This window comes from Condylura cristata, unplaced genomic scaffold (assembly GCF_000260355.1).
Source record: "Condylura cristata isolate star-nosed mole 26May11 unplaced genomic scaffold, ConCri1.0 scaffold00028, whole genome shotgun sequence".
NCBI lineage: Eukaryota > Metazoa > Chordata > Mammalia > Eulipotyphla > Talpidae > Condylura > Condylura cristata.
In genome coordinates, this window is record NW_004567129.1 from 11,137,819 (window position 1) to 11,164,698 (window position 26,880).

A 26,880-nucleotide genomic window follows, 5' to 3' on the forward strand; every position below is an offset into this window, starting at 1 on the left:
CCCCTTGAAGTAGCCACGGTAAGGCCCATTTGTGCTTTTTTCAACATTTAATAACTGAAATCTGCTTCATTTGGTCAACATAATGGTTCATCTGTGTGCCAGTGAAGCAGCCTGCAAAATAGTAGCAAAGTGGTGCTATTTGGACTCAGGGTAGTAGGGTTGCTATGGAATTGTTACTAAAATGAAAGCATAGTCTCCTCTGATGAGTTATAAGCAGTTTTGCGCTCTGTATTATCTAATTAACAGCATACAAAACCTACTGAGAGGTAAACACGATTCTTCAAAACCTTTCATATTTGGAGCTGGGAGTTTTATTTTGTCACTTCAGCAGCGTACTCACTAAGTAGCAGATCATTTCACCAACTCTTCTGATGTTGAAATAGCAGTAAGTGGAGCTGCCTAATGAGTAGTTCAGAAGCAGACATAGAAGAACCATCCTATTCTAGTCTCATCTCTATTCTAAATCTTTATTTATGTCTGTCTCTCCAAGCTGCTTGGCAGTTCAGCCCAACTCATTCCAGGTTGAGTTCAGACAGCCCTTCAGTTTGTCTTAAATTACATAATCTTTCCGTAATTGTTTCAGTGACAATGTGCTTCAGTGGCAGACATCAGGCACTTTCTCTTAAAACAGTGGTCCCATATCTCGGTATGTTCCTGGAGTTCGCATTTTTAAGAACCTTGGGAATTACGAAGCAGGTGGTTCTTGTGCAGCACTGAGCAATACTAAAAAGTATTAAAACAGAGAAAGGAAAGACCTTTTACTTTTGCTATTTGTTAGGCATTCCTAGACTTTACAACTTTTGAGACCAATAATGAGACTTATTCTTATCCCAGCCTCAGCCTGCTTGCTGGCACATAGTAGGAATGTGTGACATTTTGAGTAAGTAAATGAATTCAAGCAAGTGAACAAGTGACCTACACAAGGAACACTATCAAATGCAGCTTAATTTAGTTATTATGTTGATGTATGGAAAGGATTGTACAGATAGAAAATCTTTACTGGGGAAAAACAAACATGCCGAGTGACAGCAGCAGCAGGGGTCAAAGAGGACACATGCAATATGAGGAAAGCCAAGGAAGGGCTAATATGCCCAGACAGATGGTTCCCCAGAAAAATTCCTTTTTCTCTATTTTTTAAAAAATGTATTTATGCATATAAAAGCTGGGGTATAGGCCAGAGGTGTGGGTGGTGAGAGAATTCATCAGAGGCAAAGTGGGGAGCAGAACAGGTGGGTCCACTGAAATACACTGCTGAGGGGAGCAGCAGGTGAGACAGGAGAGGTCTGCTGCACCGTGTGGGACTGCTCCTTAGCTGGGGATAGAACTCAGGCTTCAGCAGTTTTGGATAGCTTCATAGTATTGTGACTTAAGCCAATGAACCACCAGGGAGAACTTCTTTTTCTTCTTTTTTTGATAAAATGGGACACTAAGAAATATTAGTTTGAATCAGTTATTTGTGGATTTTTAATCAAAGGCATACAAATGCATCATTTGAAAGAATGTACTATGCTGTCACCTGACCCAGGGCCAGGCCCTGTGTTCTAGAAGTAACAAGTTCAGATTTTTAACTAGTTCTGATATTTTTTGTCCATATGCACATTGTTTGTCTCATGATTCATCAGTTTTAGACATTTATTGATTTTCTGTTAACTCTAGATTGTAAGAAACACTACTGTTTTGGAAGTTCAGGGTTTTTTTGTTTATTTTTGAATAGAAGAACTTGGGTTTAGGCCAGACGTATGGGGGCATGAGAAGATTTGAAGACAGTGGGGAGCAGAATAGGCAGATCTACTGAAATAACCTACTTAGGGGAGCAGCAGGAGAGAAAGAAGAATCTGTTGCACCATGTGGGTCATCAGCTCCTTGGCTGGGTATCAAACTCAAGCCATAGAGGTGACAGCACTGAAACTTAACCACTAGACCATTAGGTTTTGGCAGATTTAACAGCCTTGTAACATCACACAACCATGACCCCTGCTCTAGCATCCCAGTTCTTCTGTTCTCCCAGTGTAATGAGATAATCTCAGTCCTGAGCTTGCTGATACTATTACTGTTCTTCACTACTGAGGCAAGGTGTAGGCTTACATTCTCCCTCCGTTCTCTTTCTCTCCGCCCCTTCCCCGCCTTTTCCTCTCTGTGTATTTGTTGATTTACTTGATTTTCTATGTCTTTGTCACATATTTTCCAAATTCTCCCACAAAGCTGTAAAATCCCTGTCAGTGCTCTTTCAGCTATGTCAGATAATTTGTCATTTCTACCTCTTCTTTTTTCCTTCTCCATCCCTTCTGGAGACTTCTATCCTCCTGCTCAACCTTGGGCTCTTTGTTCTTTTGTCTTTCTGTGCAGTTGTTGTTCAGAGCCTGCCTACCTTTCATCCCTCTTAGTGTCACTCCCCCATCTTTTGGATCCTTTGTCTTGTTCTTTCTAGATTTATTCTGATTTTGGTAGAGTACATCCTCCAGTGTCCTGAGGAAGTGGTTTATGGAAAGATAAATTTTATAACTTTGCTTCTCTGAAACGAACATTCTACCTTCACATCTTATGAGTGTTTTTTCTGGGTATTGCGTTAGAAGTGGAAAATTCTAAATTTCCTTTAGAATGGCGAGGACATTGCACCAGAGACAGGCTTCTAATAGTCTGCAGCCATTTGCAAGTCTTAAATATTTGTGTATGACCTAATTTTCTCCCTTCTCCCTCTGGAAGTTTTTAGGTTTCTTTTTTTAAATTTCTGGGCTTCTCACCAAGCAACCAGGCACGGAGATCCCTAGCAGGGAAATGCATGATTTCCTTGTTTTTTTTTCCAGCTCCTCTCCATCCTCTTAGCCTTCTCACTGTACTCTCCAGCTCAGATTCCCACTCATAGAGAGAAAGTTGTCTGCATAATTGTCTTACCTTGGCTTGCTGGTTATAACTACTGGAAGGAGAGGTCATCTTCTCTGCATCTTGCTGCCTGTAGCAAATCTGGCAGGTTGTGACAGAAAGCTGTTCCGTTGACTATTTGATGAGCTACTTACCTGCTCCAGTGACATCTACCTGGTATTGGTTTAGCTTTAAAGCTGGACCCAAATATTGTTTCTAGCTTACAAAATTGTAGTGTGTTTGATTTTAAAACTGGTCCCCCAAATCAACCAAACAAAAGCAGCCTGTCCACACAGTAGCAGCAGCCAAGACAAGGGGAAAATTCATTTGCCACACACAGCTAACTTTCTCTAGGTTTCCTGACCTGGTTGTTCCAGGGCTTTGTTTTTACATAAAATGAATCCAAATACCATGTTCCCCCACCCCACCCCATTAGTTCCCCAAAAAGAGCAAAGATTCTCATTCATTCTTTCTCTTGTATTTCCAATGTGACATATTAGCCTTTGTACCCAAAATTACACTTTATAGCAAAATAGTTCAGCATTCTGCAGGCTCTCATGGCATGTGCCTAGGTGAAAGTCAGGGGACTGACAGCCATTTGAGGCCTGCCATCTGTTGCAGTGAACAAATTCTTGCCCTGTGCTTGCTCTAAACTACTTAGATTCCTCTAGAAATCCTAGCTAAGGATGAGCAACAGCTATGAGATAAGCTGACACAGAGAATTGTTACAGGTATCATTTACTGGAACTTATTTAAAATGTACAAAACTGAAAATAGCTTCCCAGTATTTATACATTATTTCAACAAATATTTATGTGTGCCCACCATATGCTAGGCTCTTGGTTATTATCAGGGAACACTGCAGAGGCTGGTTCCAGTCTTTGTGGAATTTCCATTTCAACAGGCCGGTACATAATAAACATAATAAATTACATAGTGTGTTAGAAAGCACTCGGTGTTATGAAGAAGAGAAAACCTAAGGATAGGAGGATCAGGAGTTTGGGGTGAAGGTAAAAATTAATAGTATTTAATAGGATGATCAGGTCAGACATACTGAGGAATGGGCATTGACTTAGAGAAGTTAATTAGGATGATACCTGAGAAGAGAGTATTCACAGAAAGAGTGGCTTAGGCAAGGCCTGAAAAGTGGGCACAGGTGAAATGAATGAAGTGGTGGCATAGGAGAGGAGGTCTAAGAGGTAAGTACCAGTGAGATATTGTTGCCTTCTACCAAGCACTGAAGGCTGCTGCAGGCGAAATAATTGCATTTGGGCATCATCATAGGCCTGTGACTGGCATGTAAGCCTTTGGACTGGGTAGAGTTGATCTGAATGTGAATATGTACTTGGAGAAAAGCGTCCCAGGAGCATATGGTGAAAGATGTCCTCAAAGAAGCTGACAAAGCACAGCACGATGAAGCGATTAGCAGCCACTGCAGCCTGAGTTCAATCCCCGGCCAGGGAGCTGACCCACATGGCCCAACAGACTGCTCCTGTCTCGCCTGCTGCTCCCCATTCTGTTTCTGGTGAATCCTCTCACCCAACGCAGCTCTGGCCTGTGCCCAGATCTTGTGTGCATAAATAAATAAATCTTAAAAGAAGCTGGCATGAACAGTCAGACAAGTCTAAACTGTGGGCCATTGTACAAGCAGCAGGACTCTTTTAAAGATGATCAAATATTATTGGTTTGAAATTTTTCAAAATGAAGTTTGTAGGGGAGACTAAACATTAAAAAGATAAAATATACTTTGCTGCTAAGGCAGCCTGCTTGGGACCCCTTTCCATTCAGAGAACTTTCCTGTCCTCCTTATCTGACACACACACAAATAAAAATGGTAGATCTTGCTGCCAGTAATGAATTAACCTCAGGAAAGAGAACAAGCAACTTCTAATCTTCTAGGTGCACTAATTTTTCTCTAGCAGCAGCAAGATTTAAATTTCTTTTTTGATTTCTGAGAGAATTTTTTAAAGGACACAAGAGGATAAGAGTAGAAATGACGGGAAATATCACCTGCTATGTGCAGGCATTGTGCTGTGTGCTTCCACGAACACATGACAGGTGCCGTTACTTCTTTCTAACCTTCTGTCCCTGCCTGTCCTCTTGGCAGATTCCTTTTCATCCTTCAGATGCCAGGCCGTTCCCCACACTCTGCAACCCTCCTAAGCTCAGACTCTTATGCTAACATACTTGCTGTGTAGCCTTTTCTCATAACTTAATTACTTGCTTGCCTATCTCTCTTGTGAATGAGTTAAATGAGGATAAGAAATCTGTATCTCCAGTGGCACACAAAGAGTGTCACAGTGAAGGCACTCAATAAATAAGAGTGGACTTGATGAATATCCTGTTTCATCATTACCCTTCAACGTAGTTATTATTTTTCTCATTTTGCTAATTGGTTACTTGAGGCTCACAGAAATTAAGTCTCCCAGGGTTTTACGTGCGATTAAGTGGGCAGGTTCCTTCATTGAGGGCACCACTTTAATAACTGCCCCCAAATAGTGCTGTGGTACCCGGGGTGGGGTCATACAAGCAGGGCTCACATAGCTTGTAATTATCTGAAATCTACATTTTTTAACTTTTCTGTCCCTTCTGACATTTGTATATGATCATCAACATAACAAACACATTTTATTTTTCTTTTTTACAAATTGAAAGTTTCCTATAGGAAATTGTCATTATAGATAACAGCTGAGAGGTTTGTTATCTCTGAGTGCTTTGATATAGTTGTAAACTTATGATTTAAATATACTAGCTGACAAAATTGATCTGTAGAGACAGAAAGTAGATTAGTTGCCTCAAGCTGGGAGGAGGGGTGACTGCTAATCAGAATGAGGGATTTGAGGAGGTGACAGGACACTCAAGTGTGGTAATGGCTGTGTAACTAAATATGTGGAAAACCCACTGAACTGTGTTGAATTCTTTAGTATGTGATTTCCATCTTGGTAAAGTTGTTTTTAAAAGTATTAATTGACGAGCCCTCCCTGGTGGCTCAAAGGGTTAGGACACAGCACTGCAAGCCAGCTGTAGTCACTTAAGTGCGAGTTCCATCCCCAGCCCCGGAGGTGACCACATGGCTCAGCAGACCTCTCCTGACCTGCCCGCTGCTCCCCTCAGCAGTGTACTTCATCAGTCTGCCTGTTCTGCTCCCCACTTTGTCTCTGGTGAAAGAGACACCCTTGTACCTCTGGCTTGTATCCCAGTTCTGTATGAATAACTAAATCTTATTTTAAAAAATTGTATTAACTGAAAATAAGAAATTAGCAGATATCAGCTTTGCTAGCATTCTTCCAGAATACACTAAATTTTGTAGCTATATGTTTGGATTATTGTCTCCATTATCTTAGCTCTTCCTCAGTATGAATAGGTAGCTTAAGGGTTGGTTTTTGATTTTGTTTTTTTTTTCTCTTTCATGACTGGCCCTCCATTTTGTTGTATCAGTCAGACTATACCCCAACTCTGAGCCCCTTCCTTCATCTCAGCAGTGAGAATGATGAACCAGCTCACTCCTTTGCTGAATTACCAGCTGAGCCTCACAGTGAAGAAAGTGGATTATGAAATCACTGGTCCCCTAGGTTTCTGTGGCCCTGCTGGTTTCCAGGTGAGGAGGGGTGCATTCGAGGCCTTGTCCTCCACCAGGGAGAGAGTGACATCAAGTTTCCTAGAGCAAATGGTTAATACATGGGACAAGTCAGAGAACTGAAGAGCCTGCCCTTCATATCTTTAGTTAATTTATGGCATTTTTTTTCTTAATTCCCTCATGCCATTCCCACATAACGGGTCATCCAGCTTTGTTTCAACAGACCTTCCTCTTTCAGCCAGCCATTGTTAAAGCACCTTTTTCAACCTTTAAACAGATCCATAGTCATTCATTCTTCATTATGACCCAAGGCAGATATAAAGGCACATACGTACGGGGATCCAGCATGTGAAGGAGCGCAGTGTGTTCAAGGTTTATTTGCCACTCAATATTAAGGTTGGGTGGAACCTTGTAGAACAGTCTGCATTTCTTAAAGTAGCTTTAGCAACCCCTGGCTAGCAGATTAAGGAAGGATACTTACCATTTTCTCTTGCTTTTGAGATAGAAGATGAGAAAAAAAAATTTTTTTAGTGGTCAGTGAGGCAATGAGTAAAAATCTTCCATTTATTAAAGAGAAACTATGTTGTGGTTATACAGATTGCCTGCTGTGGTTAGCATCTATGAGAACCATTTCCTGCATGCAATAAAATTAAAGTCGTCTGCTTTCTGTAGCAGACTACATGGAAATAGATATTTCTTTTTGTTGAGATCCATTGCATTGCCTTAGCCTAGTGGAATCTCGGGTTCAGGATAAAGCACTCATTCTTCTACCCCTACACTTTTGCTCACAGTTGCTTCCTAAGGGCCCTTTGAATCCTGAATTGTGAGGAGTGGTGATAAGAGGAAAACTGCTGCTGTTGATTGTGATGTGGCATATCTTTTTGAGGAGAGGTGGGAAATGCCCTTGGCCAGGATTAGATGCTGGGAGAGAATATTGAAGTCTGAGCCTCACTGAGTTGCATGTTGAGGTTCACAGAATTGTGGAGGAGGCCAGAAAATATACCCTGGCAGCAGAGTAGGCCCGAAACACTATAGGTGCCACAGTAAGACAAATTCGGTATTAGGCCCGGGCAAGAACTCCAGGTGCTAACCTAGGACCTTTCTTACCATTGCTGGTCTAAGGAAAGGGTCATAAAGTTCTCCAGACAGAATTTTGCCGTGTCAGAAATCGGTTGTGTCCAGTGGCCATACCTTCTCCCTTGTAATTTAGCCTGCTGATTTAGTGGTAAGAAGGTTGAGAGGGATGAGGACTAATTTTGCAAAATGTACACTAGCCACCTCATTTGAATATTTCTGATCTGAGGACACTCCCACATCCTGAAATTAACTTGATTGTGGCCTGGAAGGTTCTAAGAATTTAATACTTATTTTATGTTGACAGCCTCAGACATTTTCATGAGATAGAGACCTGCCTGAGAGCAAAGGCTGGAAATCAAAAAAGGCAGAATGCTGAGTTTAAGAAAACATGCCAACTCCCTAATTAGCAATTTGCCAAACTACCCATAATCCAGGCACGTATGTTTTCTGCGCTCTATGCTTTATACTTCCCCCAGCGGCTGGCCCAGGAGAGGCGTTGTCTGCCCGTCGTGGTTTTGTAGAGGAGCCACTCATGGGAGCATGATGCCTGCCCTGGGACGTGACAGGCAGTTTTCAGGCTGGCCTAGCCCGCCACAGCAGGAAGCACACAGAGCTCTCCTTTAGAAAGTCACTGGTGAGTTAGATACCAGGTCCTCTTTTTCTCTAATTTTGCCTCTGGCTGTGAGTGGTTGGGAGCCCACATGGGCCAGTATCTGGAAAACAAGCTGCACCCTTCTCACGTGAACACCCAGGGTTCTGCAATATGGAAAAGATCATTACAGGCTTTATTAGAAGCAATATTTATTAATTCCTTTAAAATTCTGTCTCAGAAATGTAAATGGTCTGTTTGTGTTAGTTGATAAATTATTCTGCCCAGCTGTGACTGATCATACAAATTAAAGCAACAACAGTTTGCACCTCAGGGGAAAGCATCCCCCACCCTATTCCCATTAAACTAAGCATTTCCTCCTTTGAGAGCCCCTGGCCTGTTTCATTCCCTCACTGCTATAAAGTGGTGGAGCGCCCTTTCCTGCTTTGCTGTGCCCCCACCATGGGAATGAATGGTGCGGGAAGGAAATGGCTGGAGCAGAGGCGGAAGGGATGTGGCATTATCTCTTTCCCAAGGAAAGAGAGGGAACCACAGGGGAGTGGGATAAATGACAAGGACACTCAGAAGTTTCCAAGAGGACTGGTGGGCAGGCCAAAGGGTTTTCTTGCTGCTGATTTCATGTCACTTAACCCTTCCACATGGCAGACCCCTTACCGTCTGCCCTCTAGATTTCTGCTCATCACCCCATGGCCATATGTCTTTTCTTTAGTTACTGTTTTTCCATCTTGAGAGATTTTCATATGATCCCTGGGGAGGGGGAATGGGCTTCTTTCTTTGAAGGAATATTTGTCCTTCAAGTGGGATCCTTTGCTGTTCATTCACCCCAGTGTATCCTTAAATGTGGCCAAGGCATTGAAGAGTGAGGCACCAGAAATAAAAGCAGAATTTTTGTACTTCCTGGAAGTACATATTACCCGGTCAAAGAGAGGAGAATATACCTTTACAAATGAGAACCTGGGCAGTCACCTTCTAACCCAAGGGTCCACACTTAGCACCAGGGAGGTCCTGGGCTGACCAGTGGTGCCCATACTCTGTGTACCCAATAAATGTATAGTGAGCAGTACCAACCTCATCTAGGTAGCGTGCTTGGTAGAAGAAATTTGACAAATTCTAAAGTGGTATTTTCTATAATACAACCAACCTGATCTGTGGAAATTTGGGAGTGACATCAAGACCAAAGTAAAACTAAACAAGAAGTGGGAAGCTACTAGATGACGAGATTAAAGGAGACAAAAAGAATTTAGTGCAGGATGGCAGGGAGTACAGTGGTCGTCATTTGCGGAGACTTCAAGGGAAGTTTCAATATGGAGTTTATATTTCGTTGACTTATATCAGTGTTAGAGTTCTTGGATATAATATGTGTTGTATGTCCTTGGGCGATACATTCTAAAGTAGGTAGAGGTAAAGTGCAAAGCAACAACTAATTTACTAACAACTAGTTACTTAACGCCCAGGAAAGAAAATTTTTGCACAGACAGAGCAAATGTAGCAAAATATTAACAGTCATTGGATATAAGTGAAGAGTATTCAGATGATGGTTATTTTTTGTTTTTAACTTTATTTCTAGTTTGACATTTTCACACTAGAAAGTTGGAGAATTTTCCACCAGATATTGGAGCTGTTCTGCATGCCATCATGTGCTGCCCCTCAGAAGCAGGAGTGGAAGGCACATTCAGAGACTTCAAATTTACATGTCCAGGGCCTCCCTGGTGGCCTAGGGGTTAAGTCTCAGCGATGTCACCACCACAACCTGAGTTCGATCCCTGCTCAGGGAGCTAACCCACATATGGCGCAGCAGACCTGTCCTGTTTCACCAGCTGTTCTCTTTTGCAACAAATCTGCCTGTTCTGCTCACCACTCTGTCTCTATTGAATACACACACAGACAGACGCATATGCACCCTCTGGCCTATAGAGTTCTCCTATGCAGAAATAAGTAAGTTTTTTTTTTTTTAATTTACATGTCCAAATGCATCTTCAAGCCACATTTCTCTGGGCATTATATATGTGAACCAGCCATTACAGATGCCTAATTTGCCCCATAGTACGGCATGGAAAAGACCCAGTTCTTTCCTAATGGCTGTCTAACTTACCCTCTCTCTGAAAGGTCTAAACTAGGCAGATTAATAAAACAAACAACAATAAAAAACAATTACCCTTTGTGGCAAGGGACCCAAGCCCACAGAGCTAGCTGGTTTTAGCAGAACAATAGACCAGTGGAGGACTCTTCTTCACAGAGAAAGGGGACATTAACTTTCTCATGGAGTATAATGCTAATAACCATACTGCCCAGCAGAACAGTTAGCTTGTCCCAAAGAAGTCCATTTTAGTGTCATTTGCAAGCCCCTCACCCCAGCTACTTGTCTCAATGAATGCTCTTGATCACAGCAGAGACCAGGAGATGCATTTAGAGAACCTCTGCTTTGGGAGAGAACAGTTCATGTCTATTGACAATGAATGGATAATGTGTCTTCCCTAGGAAGAGCTCTCATTTAAATAAAAACAAATCAGCTGCAATAGTGATTCCATCCTGTGTCAGCTGAAGGCCAGAGCAGGCCAAATCAGGCCTCTGTGTTCAACAGATATGGAAGAGTCGGAAAGGGCTCCAAGAAATACTATTTCAATGTATTGTATTTCAGGACTTTGCCCAAAGAATTCTCAAGTATGTTTCCTAAATTTGATATAAAGATGTAGAACAGCTCAAGTCAAGTCAGGAAAATGTAAGTGCCCTTCATTCTGAGATTAGCACAAAGGCAGTAGAATTAAGTAGCAGGTCATTTTCTATTTGTGTCACAACTGTGAAGCTACTGCTGTTTGCCAGCTTTGAGTCCACCCTTTCCTGAGAGTTCCCACCTTTTTTGCTGGCACTTTGTCAGCATCAATAATAGATTTAAGGCCCTCCCTGGTGCGCAGCGGGTTTAAGCGCATCACTGCAAGCTAGCTGCCGCTTCTTCGGTGTAAGTTTGATCCACCTGGCTCAGCAGACCTCTCCTATATCACCTGCTGTTTCCCTCAGCAGTGTGCTTTGTCAGTCCGTTCTGCTCCCTGCTCTGTCTCTGGTGAGTCCTCTCACTGCAGCTGCACCTCTGGCCTCTACCCCAGTTCTGTATGCATAAATAAATCTTTAAAAATAATAATAAATTTAAGCAAATTGATGATTTTTCAAGCCACAAAATGTCTTAAGATAATTTGGAACTTCCTGTCTTTCACTTTTCCTGAGGTCCTATAGAATACTGTCAGCACGATCTTGGAAAGTAAATGGAACTTAAATTCTCTTCTGGATGTATTGCTGGCTTCCAGTTCATTCCCTTGAGTGGCCTGGGCTTTGGGCACAGTTCTTAGAAGCTTAGATGAATAGTGAAATTCACAAAGGGATTTGGACTTTATTCTTCATTCTGAAAGATTTCAGCCAAGGTAAATCCAAAGATCTAAAAGGGATATTTCTCAGAATATCATGCCAGTTCCAGACTTTTGTATGGCTCTGGAACAGAGTCTACATGTAAGTTCCAGAAAGTCAGCTCCTGTCTTGTAAACAGATGATAAAAAAAATAAGGAAACTGCATATCTCTGCCAAAGAATCTATGTTCCAAATAATAAGCATTTTAGTGGTTATCAGGAAGACAGACTTGACCAGGCTCTATGTTAAAGTTCTAAGTAAGGGTTAGTAGTCCTGGATGTGCACTTGTCAACACTGTCCTTGTTGTTCCACTTTTGAATCTACCATTTCTGGTCTGTCAGTTCAAATGTAATATTGAATCTTTTTGTGAAGAGGAGAAATTCAAGTGGATAATGCCATTGTCAAATCCCAGAGATTTAGTTCATTAAACTTGCAGTGATCATGTACAATGGGCACGGCTTTGTGCCACACTCTAGGTGAGTCAAGAATGAGTAAGACGGGCCGGGCCCTCCCTGGTGGCGCAATGAGTTAAAGTGCAGCACTGTGAAGCTCTCTGTAGCCACTGTAGCACAAGTTCCATCCCCAGCCAGGGAGCTGACCCACATGGCGTAGCAGACCTGTCGTGACTCACCTGCTGCTTTCCTCAGCAGTATTTCAGTACATCTGTCTGTCCTGCTCCCCACTCTGTTTCTTGTGAATCCTCTCACCTCCCGCACCCCTGGCCTATACTTTTGATTTGTATGCACATATAAAAGAATGAGTAAGACATGGGCCCTGTGTACAGTGAGCTCCAGGGCAAGGGGAAAATAAGAATATCCCCTTCGCCCAAATGAGCTATGATGGAGATTAGATTATAGCAGGGATCCCCAAAGGTGATCAATCCCCTTACTCTGGCATCAGCAAGGTGGAGCAGATGGTCTATCAACAGCATCTAGTACCAGACCTGAGGCTTCCAGTATGAACCTGGGCAGTTAACTTTCTTGGACTTTAGTTGACTCATCTATAAAATAGCAAGGTTGCATAAACAGCTTCTCAGCGGTTCCCTCTTTAGTCCTCTCATTGTGTGTGGTTACATAAGACTATATTTTATATGTTTTTACATCCCCCGTTCCAAGCAGTGTCAGATACACAGTGAGCACCAGTAGTTTCTGTTGGGTGAGTGTAATGAGTGAATGCCTCCAAGTTCATTCCTGTACCTAAAATTCAACTCCTTGCTAACTCCTGGGTGCCTGGGGCTGATGTTCCCACTTTCCTGCACAACCAGCTAGTGTGTCCTACCAGCCTTCCTGTTTCTACTTAGGAATTTACTTCTGAGGCTCCTTTCTAGGACTACTTCCCAATAAACAGCAGAATCCAGAGCCTCACTGAGAGGGAACCGAGAGTCAGAACAGTAAATTCACTAAAAAAAACCTGCCTAGTGAACCTGAGCACAGGCACATGGCAATGAAGGTAGTAAACAAGTTACTCTGTATCTTACCACTGACTCAGCAGAATGGAGCTTATCGTTTAATTGCAGTAAGATTTGTTAAAATTAAATTTCTTGGTCTAAGGAGAGTAGCAAAATAAATTCTAGTAAATTATCATTGTAAACTTTGAATTCAGAAAGGAAGAAAAGATTTCTTGCCATTTACCTTTTTGTTCTTTCTACTTTTCTGGGTTTCTGAGTCTTTTTTGTGTGCGGTCTTGGCTGGTGTCTGGTGTTGGGATGAATCACTGGGCTCAGTGTGATGGGAAGGGAGTTGAAGATAATTGCTTTTGATGGATAACCATACAGAACATGCAAGAAAGAAATGCTGGTAAGAGTCTCTTTCACCAGCATGCCTACTGCTTTCAGCCGTGTTCTTGTGGCCTGGAAGCCAGATTATGAGTGCAAAGGCCTTGCTCCTCAGGCACAGTTAGTCTCCACTTGGAATTTATGTTGTGAGGTCAGTGGAGTTGTGTGACATTCAGGAGGAGATGGCTGAAACATTATTATATTGAAAATATCTTCACAGGCAAGTTGTGGCCACTTCTGTGTATAACATTGTGGATATAATCTATCAGTGAGGAGTATGCAGTGCTTTTCTTTGAACTTGGACTGGCAGTAGGTAGATAAGGATGTCTCCCAAATGAAGTACAATGGTCTTCTGTGACACAGGTCAGCCCACTTTAGAACAAACACCAGAAAATTCACAGCAGAGGCAAAAGGAGTCTCTTAAAGTCCACTTCCTGGCAGGCCTTGCCTTTATAGCTTTGGCTCCGAGCAAAGAACAACGAGTGGTTCTGTTGATGTGGTACCTGAAACTTCCCTGGTTCTGCAGACAGCAGAAAGCTCTCCAAGGGTATTCTGACCTCTCCCTTTCCACAGCTTTCCAGTTAGCCAGCTGCTACATGCCTGCAGGATACCACTGCTGATTTACCCCCTATGGCCATTCTCAGCACTTGGAGAGAGGAGACGTACCGTGGCAGGACACCGCAGTGGGCCGCTCACCATAGTAAGCAGCCCTGTCCAGAACTGATTCCTTCCCAACTCACCTTTACTTGAGAGCCTGATGGGTGAACCTTAATGACAAAAAGCAGGCAAGGTCATAGTAAATTTGCTTTCCTAAATGATGCCAGGATTATGCCACAAAAGCTCCGTGCTGAGGCAGGAGAATGGGTATGAGAGCTGGAAAACCTACAGAGAACCCCACATGCCAGCATCCAGGAAGAAAGTGCCAGTCTTGTAGTTCTGATGGGTTTCTGCATGTTTTGGCTACTACTATAAATGTGTCATTCACCTTGATTTAACCTCAAATAAAAGACAGTTTTGCCATAGAAACTATCACATTAGGAAATCATAAACCATATTAATGATCTAATGAGGGCAGAACTGGAAGCTTTCCCCCAAAAGCCTAAAAGCAGGTGACATTTTGCTGATGTGTAGTAGTGAACAAACCAAAGGGGGCGGGGGTTATCGGTTGTTTTTTCTTTCATGGAACCCTTTTCAGTGCTGTGTAGCAAAATGTTGTTTTCTTATAGACGTCATGAAGTGAAGCTAAAGTCTGTTAAAAAGACAGGACAACTGCAGAGCAGTGGCAGGGAGAGATGCGGGCACAGCCTGTGGTGCCACCCAGGCAAAATGGAAACCCTGCAATACTGAGAGCTGGTTGGCAAACACAGGTGGAAATCTTTGCACTAAAATCCCCAATTGAAGTGTGTTCTAGCACCTCTTATCTTCGAAACATCCACTTTTCTCCCACTATTGGTCCTGTGGTGTAGGGGGCATTCATTGTTGTGCTGAAGAGAGATTGAGACCCCAGGGATGTAAGTAACTACAGAGGGAGAAAGCATACACAAGGGAAATCATTTTACTCCTAAAAGTGTTAGAAGCCACTCAAAGCAGACCCTAGGATAAGGCTTTGAATGCAGCTAGTTTATTTGGAAGGTCATTTTAGGAAGCAGGAATGGGGGGCAGGAAGAGTAACACTGGGAAGGGGGGAGAGGCCAGAACAGCGCGACTCTAAGGCCACAGGGCTCAACGCCGCCAGAACGTCTCAGGAGCAATGAGGGAACCTCCCAGAACTGCCGCAGTGAGGACAGGAGGCCGGGCCTCTAACCTGTTGCCCGTGAAGGTGGCCCCGATGGCATGAGCTCTGCTACGTGGCGTGCGTGCAGGCAGGGTCAGAGGAGGCCATGCAGCCAGAATGGAAAGCGTCCAGTGGGATGTCAGCAGTGACTCTGAGCTTGCTCAGAACTGACTAGGGCAGTGGCAGCTGAAATTAATGCCCTTAAGCATCTGCTGTGGAAAGGATTGCTGCTTTGATAGGAAAAGAACTGAGGCACAGTAGGGGTACCATCAGGAGGCATCTATTCCAGAGACAAGAAGGGAGCAGGTTGAGGTGAACTGCAGATTTGGGAGTGGGTGGTTGGGGCATAGATTGTAAGGGTCAGTGTGGGGACAAGAGTCTCAGGAAGAACTTTGTCAGTTAAGGAATTTGGACATTACTGTAAAAGAGCAATAGTCATCAGGGAAGACACACGTTTCCGAAAACTCAATTCAGTGACAGCTTGTAGGCTTGGAGCTAGATGGGGCAGGTAGATGAGGGTGGGACAAAACAGTCAGGCTTGCAAGAAGTTGCTGCATGGTCCAAGTGAGAGATATAACAAGCACCAGAGCAGTGGCAGTGCAAGGAGGTATGAGGTGAATAGATTTGCGACATGTTAAGTTTCCGCATCCCTCTCATACTCTGCTTGTGGTAAAATTGTGTGTGTGTGTGTATGCACACACTAACACTGGTGTGGGGATTGAATTATCTGGCAAAGAATTTTTGGATGTAATTGAAAGCTCATAAGAACCATTTGGAGTCATCTTCCACAAATTGGAAAGTAAAATAAGCAGCTGTCCAAAAAACTGCCCAGATACCTTCTCATTTCAGAGGTGAGACTGCACAAGATACTGCGCTGGCATTTGAAGAGAACTCCTTTGCCCTTGATCTGTACTTTCTATTGGTTTGACCTCTGTTGTGTCATTTCACCCTCTGAACTGTGTTTATTTATCCAACTCAAAATGAGAAGGATGAGGCCTACCCAACCTATTCCATGTAAATCTTAAGCTCAGCATGTAGTGGGCTCTAACTGCCCCGGGGAAGTTCACGTCCTCCTGACCAACATGAATAGCATAAGAGTGAGGAGGGTGAGTGTTCAGCCCAGGAGTCTGGAGAATTGTAGCCGCTGGCCTCAGACAGACGGGGGCAGAAGCGGTGGGTCTTCCACTGACACTGTGCCGCAGAAGCACGGTGTCTCAGAGTGTGCCTGCGACACCAGACCGTCTGGAGGACCCCCCCTCACCCCCGCCTCCCCAGCCCAGACTGGTTGGCGCTCTCTGACAGGCCATAGTAACAGTAAGATGAGCACATGACTCGGAGAGCAGTTGGAGAACTGCTGTGCACGTGAAAGTATTATTATCGATCCCAATTTTTGAAGGGCTTCACTCTTCTGTATATCTCTGTAAAGCATAAAATAACTCCCAGTTCCCATGGGCTAGTTACTAATGGTAAAGAGACTCAAGCCATATTCTTTCCTTAGTTCTTTCCCCTAGTTCCCTCTTACTAATTGTGTGCTGCTTTTCTTATCTCTTGGATTTAACATTAACTGGAAACATTTGACCTGCCAAGACTTGTGAACTTGGGCATATGGGGTTTCTCCCACAGTTCATGATAGCATCACCAGAAGCAGCAAGTAGAACATAAGCTGCATATCCCTGGTTTCAGGCTGAGGGATATTCTCCTCCTCCTGGGAAAAACCAGGGTCCTGACTCACAGGGGTTGAAAGGAAACTGATTTTGAAATCCTTTTAAGATATTGTGACTTCTTACTCATCAAGACTGGGATCTTGTTCTCTTTCTCTTAAAAGAATTCCCTGGGGCTTTAGTGCACAAATGATGGCAGTGATTCAGCGTAACTAACACTTACTGCATGTTTGCTCTGTGCCAGGTGTTGTTTTAAGCACTTGACACAGAACATACACATGGAAACCCTGTGAGTAGGTGTTCACTTTGGAGGCGAGGAAACTGAGGCATGTGCAGTTAGATAACTAGCCAGCAGTTGCACATATAGAGCTGCAATCTGAACGTAGACATGTGACCCCAGAGCTGTGTCTGAATCACCCTGCACTTCTCACTCCTTGCAGGCCAAGACCTGTCATACATGCCACGCACACACCTTCAGGATTTCCTAACCCCGGGGTCTTAGAGCGGGCAGAGATGTTAAGGAGGAGAGCTGCAAGAGAACACTGTTTACCACACCAGACAGGAACTAGCCCAGATATGAACATAGCTCCCCTTCAGATAAATATCTCTAATCCTGCCAGTCGAAAAAACTACTGATCAAAAATCATAGCTTTTACATCCTACATGTTTCCTGTTTTTGCTTTCCTAGGTTAAAAAGATCAAGTGGCATGAGCAGCCTCCTGGGGAAAATTGGAGCTAAGAAGCAGAAGATGAGCACCCTTGAGAAGTCTAAATTAGATTGGGAAAGCTTCAAGGAGGAAGAAGGCATTGGTGAAGAACTGGCCATCCATAATCGAGGGAAGGAGGGGTAAGTAGGAGTGGATTATATTCCTGTGAACCTCCTAAGAACTGGAGAACAGACAAACGACCTGCTTTAAGCCTGCAGGAGCATTTCATGAAGACTGCGAGCACTTTGGTTTGTCAGTTCTAATGCAGGACAGGTCCCTGTGGGTGAGAAAGCCACTGAAGATGAAGGGAAAGAGGAAGTGTGAACATTTCTCTGGGGGGATGGTCACGTCTGCCAAGCTGCATTACTGCTGTGAACTCTAAGTCACCTTTATTCTTGTGGTCTCGTCTGGCTCACTGGATCACCTTTGCCCTCTGAAAGGCCCGACCACTTTGTCAGCAGAGTGCCTAGGTGGTGTTGCTTTATCCTGTGATTTTTCTCTTATGTCATGACTCCGAGTGGAGCGCTACTCTTGGCTTCACCCTGTATGGCACACCAGCTCCCAGGACCCCCTCTTCTTCACTTTAGAATACAAAGAGGAGATCCATAAACAATGTGTTCAGTGAAGTCAAGAAAGAAGCAGTGTTCAATGAGAACTTGGGAACCTCAGAAGGAGTTAAGGAATAGGAAGTTACTGCACAAGTAGGCTCATGAGTCAAGGTTAGTGTTCCTTGCCCCGGCAAGGAAAAGAGGTGCGTGACCCACCAGACTGTTCTGGGATACCTACCCCTCACCAGTAAGGTTCTCCCTGCAGCATCTGGTCACGTGGGAGGCTCAACTCCGTCACTTTGGAATGATGCTGCCACCACAGGGTGGGTGTGAGGACCTCAGAGGTGTGTAATATGGATTAATACATAGAATGTGCATGAAGCACTTTGTAGACTGTCACATAAAGGGCTGAGTTCAGGGGTAACCATCCAGGTGGATTTTAAGCTAAGTTATAATAAAGACAAGTGAGGGATTTATTGGTGTCAGCAGGTCATATTTGTAAATTAGGCTGCAGGGTTATTTGAGTGAACCTGAAATTTGACCAATATGTTAAAAAAAATTTTTTATGAGCTTATTTAACTCCCAGACCTCTAGGTCAGTCTGTGGAAGATGGAATGCTGTGGTCGGAAGCACTGCAGCCATCTGGGGAGGGCCCAGGATAAAGTGCAGGCAGGAGCCAGTGTTATCTAGGGAAGGCCTCTGACGTTTGCCCCAGACCTCCCACTCTGACTCAGCTCTAGGAACTCACGTCACTCTCCTCTTCTCCATGTTTGCCTACTGCACTAAGGCCAGTTTGTGTTGTATTTTTATTGCTCCTCTGAGTATTATGGGGTTTACAATGTTCATTCTGCTTGAGTCAGTAGATAAAAGTAAGGAGTGGTGGTGTTGACGACTGGGAGAGTTAATAAAATGCAGACTGGAGAAGAATAAGATTAAAGAGCACGTCTCCCCAATGAGGACTTTTCAGGCAAAGGAAATCACATAACTGACTTGCAGCTTCCACGCTCTGCTTTTCCTCCTCCGTCTGAGACTCCCCCGTCCCCCATGATTCCACACATCTGATTTTCCAAGGAAAAGGTGATGACTTCTATATTCTGTCTCTGGCTGTTCTCACCTGCCCTCTCCGGTGCCCCAAATTCCTCTCAGCTATGTTTCCTTCAGCTTTAACAAACAGCCTCTATTCCCGGGAAGAGGCTGTAGTTTTGGTCTCCACCAATCTAAGTTTGGAAATCCTGTGGGGAGCTTTGCTAAGTCACAGCACCACCCCTGTACAGAGCTGCTATATCAAGAGTCACAAAGAATCGTGATCTTTCAACCAAGGGGTACACTGGGCTTTTAAAACCCATTCTGGTATGTTCCTGCCAAATCTTCGGGAATGGTCAAGTATAGCTGGGGGACCTTTCCTCTCGGTCTCCCTCACTGTGTCTCCATATTTTTCCCCCCATATTTATTTTTAAGATTTATTTATTTATGTATACAGAACTGGGGTATAGGCCAGAGTGAGGTGTGGTGAGAAGACTCAACAGAGAGAGTGGGGAGCAGAACAGACTTGCCAAAATACACTGCTGAGGAGAACAGCGGGCAGGACAGGAGAGGTCTGCTGCACCATGTGGGTCAGCTCCCTGGCTGAGAGTCAAACTCATGCTGAAGTGGCTGTGGCTGGCTTCCTAGTGCGGCACTTTAACCTGTTGTGCCACCAGAGAGGCCCCTGGTGTCTCTCTTCCTTCTCTGGGATTTTAAACTTGGGAAATCTCTCCCCCAACTGAGGTCTGGGTGACCAGCTTTCTTCACATTCCTCTTCCAAGAAAATTCAACTAGTTTCACAATTTAAATACCAGAATTCAGCTACTAACTCCCAAACAAGCTATCCCTGTCATACCCATTCCATGTATCAACTCCAGAATCCCATATCAGCTATTTTGTTGATGTCTGCACAGCAAAGAAGCAAAGAATTCTGCATTTCCTTTGAGCTCTGGCCCCTAGCCATGGTCCAGCCGTTCAGGGTCACTGTCAGCAATCTGCATCAGAGCAGTCAGCATTGCTTCCTCCAGTCCTAGAAGCCACTCAGCAGCATCTCTCAAACACTGCTGAAGAGGGGCCTGCAGGCTTAGGGGGAAGCTATCAATGCATAGGAAATGAGAGCCAGACTTGGCTTGGGCTGCAGCTGCCAACTATATTGAAGCTCAAGATACTCAGTGATTGGAAGTCATATCGGAGGGGCATGGAGGAGAGGCTGAGAGAATAATTTTCTTTAGACAATCTGTCTCCATGACCCCCCAAGAGTCATTCTTTCAGAACCTGCACAACCTTGAGTTAAGATGAGAAGAAACCAATGATGAAGAAAATTAAAATCCCCTCCTTTCCCTCTGGGCATGGACATGTTAGCAAGTCAGATCGGCCTGCGCAGCGTTGTGCAGCTGCTCCTAGCACCGTATCTCCGGGCAAACCCCTGACGCCAACTGCAGGGCCTCATTCTTCCACGAAGTGCTCCATTGCCGGTTGCTTTGGTGTCCACAGTCCATGTTCATTTGCTCTCTTCGTGTTTGCACTGCGCTGAGCACCGACTGGGAGCTGAGCGTTGAGAATGCAGCCCTGAGACATCCCAGCCGCATGCATGTGCAAACCCCTCCCCACCCCCTGCTTTTCTGGTCAGGGGGCAGGACGCCCCGTGTGGGCCATCCGCCACAGAATGACCAAGTGACGGGGCTTTTGGCGCTCACACACCCATTGGGCCCTCCTGCCTTCAGAAGTCTCTTGACTTCTTGAGAGGGTGATGGTCGTTCTTGCATTAATGGTGTGGATTTCCAGAAGTTGATACTGGCATGTTTTCTACCTCTTTCTTGTTCTCTTCCTCCATTTTCCCCTCGTTCCCCCTTGGCCTGAATCTCAAGAAAATGGATAGCAGTAATTTGGGTTGAGATCAAAAAAGTGTCAGAGCCTGTTGTGTCTAACCTGGTTCTGAAAGGACAAGATAGAAAGTCCCTCAGGTTTTGATGCTATTAGCATATTTCACTAATGAAAGTGGAAAACTGTCTTTTAAATGGGCCACATAAAGCAGTGGCCGCGGGGTGGGATGATGCCCCTCCCCCCTCTTCTCTGTGGACTGGGCTGCAGTCGGCTGGGTCTTCGGGGCCTGGGCACAGGGGGAAAGTACCATTGCACCTGGCTAGTGCCCATTCCGTTCGCATCTAAAACCGCTTAGAGCTCCCAGAAACTTCCTGAGGCTGGGTTTAAATAGGCTGACCGCTTGGAGGAGAAGGCCTTCCCGAGGACCCTTCCTCCCTCTGGAACATTTGGTCTCTTGATGTCTGTTTCAGTTGTCTGAAGTTTGGGGAGAAATCAAGGCAGAAATGGGAAGCAAAAACCCTGTAACAGCACTCACTACTATTTTTAGTTTTGTTGTTTACAGAGCACTTCTTTTAGAGTTTTATTATCAGAGGCTATTGCAATTATTATTATTGTTTTACAGAGAAGAAATTAAGACACAAAACATGTCTTATCCAGACACAGAAGTAGTAAACATAAGTGCATTCTCATCCTTGTGCCTTTGCTGTCCCTTGGTGGTAGGGGAACCCCTGTCCAATGGAAGTTTTGTTCCTGGCCAGCTCTTGGCAGGGAACCAGAGGCGTCACAAGGACCCTGGTAGCAGCTGCAGATGGCTGTGAATGGGGGATGAAGTCGCCAGAGCTGCCTCCATAGCCTTTGTCTGGGGTTCCCTTGAGAATTTAGCTGCATTTTGCACATGCGCCCCTTTTGGCTGCTCGAGGGCAGTCCTTACACTGAACAGCTCTGCTTGCAGCTGCCTGTTTAACACCCACGCTTACCTCTTGATTCTTGATCTCTCAAGGTCACTAGATACAGCACAGCTTTTCAGAATCTGCAGCCTCAGTGAGCACCCTGATTCGAGATTCGAGTGCCACTTCCTCCTCCATTTATTTATTTATTATTTTTTTAAAGATTTATTTATTTGTGCATACAGAACTGGGGTACAGGCCAGAGATGCGGAGGGTGAGAGGATTCACCAGAGACAGAGTGGGGAGCAGAACAGGCAGATCGACGAAGTACACTGCTGAGGGGAGCAGCAGGCGGGTCAGGAGAGGTCTGCCCCGCCATGTGGTCACCTCCAGGGCAGGCGGGGATCAAATTCATGCTGAAGCGGCTTTTTAGATTCTCAGTGCTGTGCTTTAACCCACTGTGCCAGGGAGGGCCCACTTCCTCCTCTTTAAAGGAAAGTCAGGAAGACCACAAATGCACAGGCTTCGACTTCCATTTCCTGGCCCACTCTCAGGCAGCACTGGGGCCTCTTGAAGCATGCCCTAAGTTCCTCCTAGGAAATCAGGTCTCTTGTGGGGAGGTGAGTTTATTTGGTCATTACCACCTCCAACTATCTACCGTGTGGGGGGCTTCCCTGTCTGCTAGGGATTCTAAAATCCAGAGTGAACAGCGTATCCTATCTTTTCACTTGCCAGATCTGAGAACTGTCACCCTGGGAGCTTATGTCAAACCTTCAGTTAGGCCCTGCTGCTGTGTTTCCAGCCTTCTTGCTAGCAGGCTGAACGCAGCTGTGGACCCGGACCCGACCTGGGTGGTGGTGACTAGACACTGATAAGATGCAGCAAGAGGACTGGCTGGGGCTTCCCAGGTGGCACAGAGGTTAAAGTCAGAGTGCTATCAATCTATCACCAGCCACTGCGACCTGAGTTCCATCCCCAGCCAGGGAGCTGACCCACATGGCACAGCAGACCTCTCCTGTCTGACCTGCTGCTCCCCACTCTTTGTGGTGAATCCTCTCACCACCACCACCACCACCCCACCCCACCCCTGCACATCCACATCTCTGGCCTACATCCAGTTTTTGTGTGCATACTTCAATAAATCTTTTTGGAAAACAGAGAGCAAGAGATATGGCTGCATTGCTGAGATCATCAGTTGTCCTCAGGACGCTGGCAGCAGCTGGCTTCCTGAAGTGACAGTGACACATCAGCTGCCCCTTGCAGAGCACGTGCTCTGCGCTAGGCATGCCATGCGCCATTTGGTCTCCACAAGGCCTCATGGTCGAGTTGGTCATCTTCTCCTTTCTTCTTGCAGATTAAGAAACTGAGCGTTAGTAAGGTTATGTAGCTTACCCAGCCATGCAGCTAGAAACACCAGAGAGTCAGGCTTCTAAATGGGAGCCCGTATGTTCTTGCTGGCTCTTGTAGTAAGGTCAGTGGCCACAGGCCTGGCACGGAAGCTCGAGGCTGCTGGGAGGAAAGCGGGGCCTGCACTCGGCAAAGGACTGCAGGTTGCTGAGCCTGGTAACGTTCTCACCATAAATGTAATGACCTTATAATGACAGATGCACATTTTCCACAGTGCAACAAAAGAAAAATTAGTGCAGAGATTCAATTATGTCTCCCATTTTCAATGGCAATTTTGCTCTCTCAATAGATTAATTAGCAGCAGAGCTCCCCTCCTCCAGGCAGATCGCGGCACACTTTCTGGCAAGAAGGGGGCATTAAAATGCAGCTGTGTCTCATTAAGCAGGGCGCTCCCCCAAGTCCTGCCTGCCTGCCTGCCTGTCTGCATCTGAGCTTCCTTCCCATCCTGCCTGGGAGGACTGGGGAAGCCTTTTGTGCTGAGCCTGGCTCTGTATTTGTGAATAGAGCACCCACCTTTTAAGGGGCTCCACTCTGTGGGTAGCAGAAGCTCTTGATCTCACTCCCTGAAAGGACTGAGGGCTAAGCTTCTGTCATTCTAACCCGAGCCTCCACCACATGGGTGGAGAACACCCTGTCTAGGAGGAGGGAGCAGGCAAGCAAATCACCGAGGACAGTTGAATGCTAAGGTGTGTGCTTGTGGGCCTCCGCCCACCTCACAGTCCCTGCAGCTCTCTGAGGCAGCTTGTACTACCAAATTCCATTTTCAGGTATACCTTTTTTCACACTACAGTTCCCACCCCTCTCACACTCCCACCTCCAGCTAACTTAGCCCACTCTAAAGCCAGGAAATAGTCCTCACTGGTTTTCTGTGGAGAAAAATCTGAGAGGTTTAGTCCCCAGCATGGTCCAATTAATGTCTGGAAAGGAGCTTGACCAACCCCACATCTTCCTCTCTCCTTCAAGCCTTTGTTAGAGGACTGTAACATTTCCCTGTCACCAAGCCTCTAATGTTCTTTCTCTATGATAAATTGTTGCCTTCTTTTCGTTTTCATTCAGGTGCAAACCAGAAACAACCTTATGTAGACCAAATATGAATGGTTTGGATGTTACTCAGAGCTGTGGGTGGTCAGGCGGGTCATCAAGTTGGTGATTTGTTTGCATTTGTTGTAACCTGGTAACCCCAAGGGCCAAGAAGAACTGTTCACCCTTGAACAGAAAATGCCACAGCTGGGCATTTTCTCTTACAGGACACTAACAGGTCTTTTTTTCCCATGTTCTTCTAGGTACATTGAACGGAAAGCTTTTCTAGACCGAGTGGATCACAGGCAGTTTGAAATTGAACGAGATCTCAGGCTGAGCAAAATGAAACCCTGATGTATGAGGAAAATCAATAGTTTGGTCCTGTTTACAATGTGAGCTTCTTGTGCATCTGTGGAATGTTCTGGTGTCTCCCAGTGTGGTCTTTTTTCTACATTGAATTTGTCTTTGTATCTTGATCTCACATGGTTTGTCCTTGACAAAATAAAAATTAAAAAATTAAAGTTGGTCCTATGAGTCTGGTGAAGATGACGACGGTGCTCACCTTTATCCTGTTGCACAGCCCACAGCCATGCCAGTACCTTCAGGCCCATCCAGGCCGGCCACGGTGGAGAGCTGACCAGCCTGAATGGGAAGTACTAGCCTGCGGGGCGCCTTCTGGCCAGCCCTGCGCAGGAGAGCCCCAGCTGGCGGTGCGCGGGTGGTGGAACACCAGGGCTGAGCAGCTGTGTTCTCGTTGCCTTTGTGCGGCTCTCCTGATCCTTCTTTCTCCTCAGGGGCTCCTGTTGGAAGAAGGTAAAGCTGAAGAATATATTATAGAGTATGTGTGCATGAAGTAGGAATACCTTGTCTCTCCCCAAAGTTAAAGTTGATTTCAGATGTGCCCCTACCTCGAATTGTTTAATTTTTGGTTTGTCAAAGATGGCTCTGAAAGACACTTTTTTATACTCCTTAAGAAAACTTAAATTCCAAGGGTCTCCCTGGTAGCCTAGGGGTTAAATTAGAGCTCCAAAGACGGACCCCAGACGTCTACCAGCCATGACACTTTGACCACAGCTCCATTCTCTATAACTCCACTTTCTGGTCTATAAATGGCATGAGTAACCCTGGTACTTCATGGGATTGAGATGAGCTGATGACAGGCCTGAAGGGTAAAAGCAGTAGGTCATGGCATCTGGTCTAACATGTGGCCAGAAACTCATAGCAGCCAAGACTTGATTACCATCCTACCTGGTTATGGGTTGTGGGTCTTGAGACTGGGAAAGGGACTCTTACAAGCTACATGCTAATATATTGTTCACGTCCAGCCTGATAAAGGATTCTAGAGGTGACGACAGAGCATTGCAGGCCAACATCTGAGCAGATGGCCTGTGAGGCCTCTTGTGGTTCTGCTGTGGGACACAGGAATGACAGTAAGTGTCTTCACCTGTGACTTGCCAGTGTTCTGATTAGGGTAGGCCATCCATTGCAGGGAAAATGCAAGTCCTGCAGTTCCGTGGCCTCGATGCCTTGTGTTGCTCAGTTCTGGGAAGGCTGATTCCTTTGCTGAGAGCCGCCAGCATTCCCTGCCTCTCCCCTAGTTCTTCATCTCAGCTGCCACTCATCTCAGCAGGGCATGAGCTGACTTCTCTCCTATTTTGAAGACCATCTAGAGTAAGTGGCACTGAGCTCACTAGAAGTTAAGGGTTTTATTTTCAGCAAATCTTTACACCTGTGAGGCCCAGCCGATGTCTACAAAGGCTGCAAGAACAGGCAGGGTTCTTCGCACAGCTAGGTCTGCTATTTTGGCTTTGCTTGAAGGCACGGAGAGAGGAGTCACTTGTTGCAGGAAGTCATCGTCGCTGGCTTGGCCCTGTCTTTTTCTCAGGCACAAGCCTTTCCATAGGCTTCACCTGAACTTGGTGTTAGCTTAAAGCATCAATTCTGCAGATAGGTCTGTTCTTTCCTGCCAGCTCTTAACTTGGTGAGGTTTGTTGCACACATCTGAACTCCGCTCAGTGACTTTTTACATAGCTGTGAGTCTTTGGAAAAGCCCTCGAGCCTAGCTCGCTCTGACAGAATCTGGCTGCGTGTCAAGGAATGTGGAGCTGTTGGCACCATCCTTGCACTTGCCTTCTCCCCACTTTGCATTGCTTTTGGTGCGCCCAGATTTTCATCTGTCAAACTAGTGCTTTTCCCTTCCCTTCAGCTGCCCCGCTCTCGATCCACATGTAACCTCTTTAAAAGCCACCCTCATATGAGTTCTGTTGATCTTTCTGATGAGGCGGCCCTTCTGCTGATCCGGGTGCAGATGTGTCTCTAAGCACACACAGATACCGTCGTGCAATGAAAGTAAAAAGTAGCTTCAAAGTAGACTTTCACCTGTCACACTGGCCATCACTGGGTCATCTAACCTTAGCTGTAGGGGAGGCTGGAAAAGCCCCGTTGATTGATCACGAGTTGAGGGAATGGCACATCAGCCAACCAATGGCCTCAGCACACTCATTCTTTATACTAAACCAAAAGATTTCTCTCCTGTTGTTCTTTAAAATTGTCCCAGAGAAGCGAGGGGGTAGAGAGGAAACAGGAAGGGCCTGTGTTGGTAATTGTTGAGCTGTGCGAGGAATACATCAAGTCTCTACTTTGATACAGATTTGAATTTTTCATTGTAAGTATGGAAGTTGTTTTCAAGATTTTGTTACAAATTGTCCCAGAGAGGCCAAATTGAGCTGTGTGTAG

At 45.2% G+C, this 26,880-nt stretch overlaps 1 protein-coding gene across 1 annotated transcript in view; it reads left to right on the plus strand.

Annotated features, from left to right (window-relative positions):
• The window catches only part of CFDP1 (craniofacial development protein 1), a 100,354-nt gene extending 75,690 nt beyond the window's left edge, over positions 1 to 24,664 (plus strand). Inside the window, exons 6-7 of the mRNA XM_004690371.2 lie at positions 17,417 to 17,575; positions 24,408 to 24,664. Of these exons, the coding sequence (XP_004690428.1) occupies positions 17,417 to 17,575; positions 24,408 to 24,498 (250 nt within the window). The 3' untranslated portion in view covers positions 24,499 to 24,664. The remainder of the gene's footprint in view (positions 1 to 17,416; positions 17,576 to 24,407) is intronic.
• Positions 24,665 to 26,880: the final 2,216 nt, after the last annotated feature.